The 6,000-nt window shown below is 53.1% G+C and overlaps 1 protein-coding gene across 1 annotated transcript in view; it reads left to right on the forward strand.

Annotated features, from left to right (window-relative positions):
• Nucleotides 1–6,000, forward strand: part of ATP2B3 (ATPase plasma membrane Ca2+ transporting 3) — a 141,688-nt gene extending 135,688 nt beyond the window's left edge. Inside the window, 1 exon segment of the mRNA XM_060252485.1 lies at nt 5,439–6,000. Coding sequence (XP_060108468.1) covers nt 5,439–5,762 — 324 coding nt within the window. The 3' untranslated portion in view covers nt 5,763–6,000.

Below are 6,000 nucleotides of genomic sequence, written 5' to 3' on the forward strand. Positions count from 1 at the left end.
AGCTACTCTGAGAGAAGAGGTGTGGCTGAAATCCCCTCTTCTTCCATGTCAAAATCCACCAGAAAGGGTTAGCTTCTGAGAGCTATGCTAGGAGCAAGGCATCCTGGGATTTCTACCCAGAAAACATTGCAGCAGGAAGTTGAGACTTGAGTGGCAGCCGTAGTGTGACATGTATACTTTGAGGGCACGTCTTCTTTGAGCTAATTCCCCCAAATCTTCCTTGAATGACATTTCCAAAGCCTTGAAGGCGGCAAAATAGCTGGCTGCTTCTCTAGTCACCGTGCAGGGAGTGAACTCCTCCCATGTTCTAAGCCGTGAGTTGATTGGTCATAGGGATGCTAACCTCCAGGTAGGCAAAGCAAAAAAAGAGGAGTGTGTCTGGAAGGAAAAGCGCAAAAGCCGCAGAGGCACACAGCCCAACCAATGCTGCAATTAGAATAAACAAACTTATAAGCAAACAATTACACATTTATTTCCACGGGCTGACCCACTCGAAAAGAAAGAGCAACCAATAAACAATGCATAGGGAGCTGCAACTCCGTTTTGTGTTGCTCTCTTAAATACAATCCAGTATAAATTCCAAAGACACCATACAGTTTCAAGAGCCCAACAGAAATCCTCGTGGATTGTACCGGCGCAACGGCACACCGGTAAATATCCGTTTCCCTGTTTGCTTCGTCAGGCGCTTGCTCTTTCTTTTCGAGTGGGTCAGCATGTGGAAATAAACGTGTAATTGTTTGCTCATAAGTTTGTTTGTTCTTTTTGCACCATTGGTTGGGCTGTGCACCTCTGCGGCTTTTGTGCATTAGCCTCCAGGTGAGGCCTGGGGATCCCCTGAATCACAGCTCCTCTCCAGACTACAGAGATCTGTTCCCCTGGAGAAAATGCATGTCTGGGAGGGTGAACTCTGTGGCCTTGTGCCCCACTGAGGTCCCTGCCCTCCCCTGGCTCCAGCCCCAAACCTTCAAGAGTTTCCCAACTTGGATCTGGCAGCCCCTACCCCTGCATACCTAACTGGTGGCCAGGGTTGACAAGTCCCTCTGCTGCTATGGTGAGGGACTCCTCTCGCATGCATTAAGTGCACACGGCGCAATGAAAGGACTTTGTCACACTGGGGACCAATGCTGGATTGAACGCTGTGAAGGCCGCTAGGCAGTCAAAATCTCAGGGGGCCCTTCGTAAATTATCCCATAGTGCCCACCCCACTGCTCATGGCCCCTGCTATAGCCTGCAGGCGCCTTCTTAAAAGCCCCTTCGACAAAGCTGCGGGGGAGAGGCAGAGAGAGGCAAACTTGGCAACGACGCCAGCATCAGCCACAGCAGGCAAGTCGGGCAAAGAGCGGCTCCGTTGCTGGCTGTGTGTGCAGGCTGAGAGGGCTGTAAGTGGGGGGGGGGGGACTGTGAGGGGGAAGCTGGCCCGGAGACCCTCTAGGATTCATGGTAAAAACTCGATAGTGCTGTAGAGTTTTATTGTGAATCCTAGAGTGTCCCGGGTGGGACACTCTAGGATACGGGGTAATAATTCTGTGGTACCATAGAGTTTTCCGCAGTGTCCCCTGCACAGGGCATGCTGCATGATGACAGGGTTCTTTGGGGGCGGGGATCCCCCGGTGGCCTGCTCCATGTCAGCAGGTTGGGGGCCCCCACTGGCAACCCTGATTGGGAGAAACCCAGCTGAATTTAAAACGCCTGTGTAAATTCCGACTTAGAGCCCCAAGCCCAAAGGCTCAGCAAGGTGGAGGGGGAGAGAAAGCAGTAGGAAAGCATGAAGGGTATAAGGGCGTTTTTTGTAGCAGGAACTCCTTTGCATATTAGGCCACACCTCCCTGATGCAGCCAATCCTCCTGGAGCTTACAGCAGGCCCTGTAATAAGCCCTGTAAGCTCTTAAACTGGAGAGCCAGTTTGGTGTAGTGGTTAAGTGTGCGGACTCTTATCTGGAAGAACCGGGTTTGATTCCCCACTCCTCCACTTGCACCTGCTAGCATGGCCTTGAGACAGCCATAGCTCTGGCAGAGGCTGTCCTTGAAAGGGCAGCTGCTGTGAGAGTCCTCTCCAGCCCCACCCACCTCACAGGGTGTCTGTTGTGGGGGAGGAAGGTAGAGGAGATTGTGAGCCGCTCTGAGACTCTTCGGAGTGGAGGGCGGGATATAAATCCAATATCTTCTTCTTCTTCTTAAAGGATTGGCTACATCGGGGGTGGGGGGTGGCCCAGGGATAGAATTCTAGCAGGAGCTCCTTTGCATATTAGGCCACACATCCCTGATGTAGCCAGTCCTCCTGGAGCTTTCAATAGGCCCTGTAAGAAGAGCCCTGCAAGCTCTTGAAGGATTGGCTACATAAGAGGGGTGTGGCCAGGGCCAGGCTGACATCCTGGGGCGCCCTAGGCAGACTTGCTGCCTGACACCCCCCCCCCCCCCACGGCTCCGCACCCTCTCCCCACCTCGGCGAGCAGCTTGCGCCTGCGCATTTTGTTAAGAGACAAAACGCGCAGGCGCAAGCTGCTCGCCGGCTAAGCTTACTTTTACCCGGCGAGACCCAGGAGGAGGAGAAGGGAGTGAGCGGAGTGCCGCCGGTTTTAGCAGCAGCAGGCAGGCAAGCAGAGCGCTGGGGGGGCGGGCAGGACCCCTCGCCAAGGGGGGTGGGCAGGCAGCAGCCCGGAGGGGGCTCGCGGCGGGGAGGGAGGCAAGCTAAGCGCTTGCCTGGGGCACCGGAGGGGGGGGGTGTGAGAGCCCAATTTGCCGCCCCCCCACCTCTCAGCGCCCTAGGCAACCGCCTAGATTGCCTAGTGGGAGGGCCGACCCTGGGTGTGACCTAATAGGCAAAGGAGTTCCTGCTACAGAAAAAGCTTTGAAGGGTATACATTTTTTTAAAAAAAATGTTCCTCAGAATTCTGTTTTTAAAAACCTCCCAAAACTCAGGATTGTTGTTACAGAAGACATAAGCATACAAATGGGGGGAATCCCACCCCTTTGCCATTCTCTCCTTTTCTTTAGAATAAACCAGGGCTTTTGGTTTTTTGTAGCAGGAACTCCTTTGCATATTAGGCCACACCCCCTTTATGGTTCCGATCCTCCAAGAGCTTACAGGGCTCTTCGTACAGGGCCTACTGGAAGCTCCATGAGGATTGGCTACACCGAGAGGGTGTGGCCTAATATGTAAAGGAGTTCCTGCTGCAAAAAAACAAAAGCCCTGGATTAAACTCATTTCCGCCCACAGCCTGCCCACTCTGCGGAAACCAGAGTTTTCTACCACGTGGAACCCCTACCCTCACCACCACTCTCATCTCCCTTTGCACTCCTTTCACCCTGCCCATGGACTGCCATTCCTCTTTCTTGTTTCCTTCTTCATGGCTGAGGAGGGCTGCTTTAGTCCCCCCCCCACATACACACCAACAGCAGGGCTTTTTTTGTAGCAGGAACTCCTTTGCATATTAGGCCACCCACCCCTGAAGTAGCCAATCCTCCAAGTGCTTACAGGGCTCTTCATACAGGGGCTACTGTAAGCTCCAGGAGGATTGGCTACATCAGGGGGGAGTGGTCTGATATGCAAATAGGGCTGCCAAGCCCCCAGGCTGGGTGGGGGTTCTGCCACCTGGGAGGTTCCCAACCCGCCGGCCCACATTGGGCTGGCAGGGGGAACTTCCCTCGACGTCACTGGCATGATGACGTCACCCGCAAGTGACATCATTGTGCCAGGGCACGCTGGCCGCTCTCGACATTTCCAGGGAAACTCTATGGTTTTTCCGGACGCTCTAGCATTTCGGGAGGGAAAAATTGATGGTACAATAGGTACCATAGAGCGTCTGAGAAAACCATAGAGTTTTCCTGGAAATGCCTAGAGTGGACAGTGCATGGGGGACCATGTCCAACAGGAATTGTTCAGAGCATTCCCATTAGAGTCAGACCACTGGAAAAGAGGGGTGGGGGGACTAAAGCAGAGGCAATACAAAGCAGTGAGGTTGATGGCTTGCCTTGACAATCTCCCAGAACTGCAGCTGCTCTCCAGGCTACAGTTCCCCTGGCGAAAATGGCTGCTTTAGAGAGTGGACTCTGTGGTATTATCATAAGAACATAAGAGCAGCCATATTGGTTCAGACCAATGGCCCATAAGAACATAAGAGAAGCCATGTTGGATCAGGCCAATGGCCCATAAGAACATGAGAGAAGCCATGTTGGATCAGGCCAATGGCCCATCCAGTCCAACACTCTGTCACACAGTGGCCCAAAACCCAGGTGCCATCAGGAGGTCCACCAGTGGGGCCAGGACACTAGAAGCCCTCCCACTGTTGACGCCGCACAGCCCCAGACAGAGATTTTCATCAATACCCTGTGGCTAATAGCCTGATGGACATTCTGCTCCATATGTTTATCCAGTTCCCTCTTGAAGCTGTCTATGCTTCTAACCATCACCACTTCCTGTGGCCGTGAATTCACCTGCTGATGTACTTTTCCCTCTCCAAACCTTGCCCTAAACCATTATCTATAGGAATTTTCCAGCCCTGAGTTGGCAACCCTAGTTGGTTTGAACCTTTGTATTTAGAATGCCATAGCCAATGGGGTAAGATGGCCATCCTCCAGGTAGCACTGCAATTTTCTGCTATTGCAATCGATTTCCAGGTGACCAAGATCAGTTGCCCCGGAGGAAACAGCTGTTCAGAGGGTGGGTCCTAAGGCATTAGACCCTGGTGAGGTCCCACTCGACCTCAGACTTCACCTCCCCCAGCCTCCACCCTCAAAATCTCCAAATACTTCCCTACCCAGAGCAGGGAACCCTACGATGGAGAGAGAAGCTGGGCTGCCAGTATTAGAAACTCCAAACAGGACAGGGGAAGTATGGCGAGCCTGCTTAGAGATTTCACCAGCCTGAATTTGAACAGTGATAGTCTTGAAAAGTGGACAGGAATATCGCTTAGAAGTAGCACGCCAGATTTGTAGAGACAAAATCCAGGAACTATCCCTACTGACTCCATAAAAGCTCAGTTTTATATTGATTTAATAGTTATTCTGCCCGAGGGATTCTGGGAACTGTAGTACTTGAAAAGGGGACGTAGATGGCTCTGACAAAATATTGAGCAATCCTACTGAGCTGTGTTTCCCAGGATTCCTTGGTGGGGGGGAGCCATGATAGTTAACGTGGCATAAAGCCAATTAAGAATAAAATCTAGACGTACCTTTAATTAGGGTTTTGTGCATGGGAGAGATAAGATCCCCAGAGAGCCATTTCCAACCTTCGGCCTGCGGTGCCTTACATCTAGCGGGCTACAGCGAGGGGAAGTTTGGGTGGTCAGCCCTCTGAGTCCTCTCCCAACTCCTCAGTCTTGAGTGACCCCCGGATGGCAGAGCTAGCAGGCCCTCCATCTCTGGCTCGGCAACTGCTTTGACCACCACGAGCCAGCTCTCATCCTATCTCTTCTCCTTCTTCTCGGCCTCCCCTGCAGATCCGCGTAGTGAAAGCGTTCCGTAGCTCCCTCTACGAAGGGCTGGAGAAGCCGGACACGAAGACCTCCATCCATAACTTCATGACGACGCCCGAGTTCTTGATCAACGACTACATCCATAACATCCCCCTCATCGACGATACGGACGTGGAGGAGAGCGAGGCCCCCCCGAGACGGCGCTTCCGGGCCAGCCCCCCGCATTCCCCCAACAAGAACAACAACGCCATCGACAGCGGCATCTACCTGAGCACCGATGCCAGCAAGACACCTACCTCCTCGTCCAGTCCGGTTAGCCCACTCCACAGCATGGAAACATCCCTTTAACACTATCCCGGCCACGCGACCGGTTCGAAACGACTTTGTGCACCACATCAGGGGGCGTCCAAGGGCCTTCCTTGGAGTTCAGGACTAGCTGAGCGACGAGTCGGGAAGGAAAGCAAGCAGGGGACGGGAAGTTTCTCCTCTTGCCACTGGAGATTTGGTTCCCACCCACCCTCGGCGGGGTGGAAATGGACCAGGTTGGCTCAGGCGAACCGAGAAGATGCAATGAAAAGCGAGCGAG

The sequence above is a fragment of the Heteronotia binoei genome, chromosome 13, assembly GCF_032191835.1.
Source record: "Heteronotia binoei isolate CCM8104 ecotype False Entrance Well chromosome 13, APGP_CSIRO_Hbin_v1, whole genome shotgun sequence".
In the NCBI taxonomy this organism is placed as follows: domain Eukaryota; kingdom Metazoa; phylum Chordata; class Lepidosauria; order Squamata; family Gekkonidae; genus Heteronotia; species Heteronotia binoei.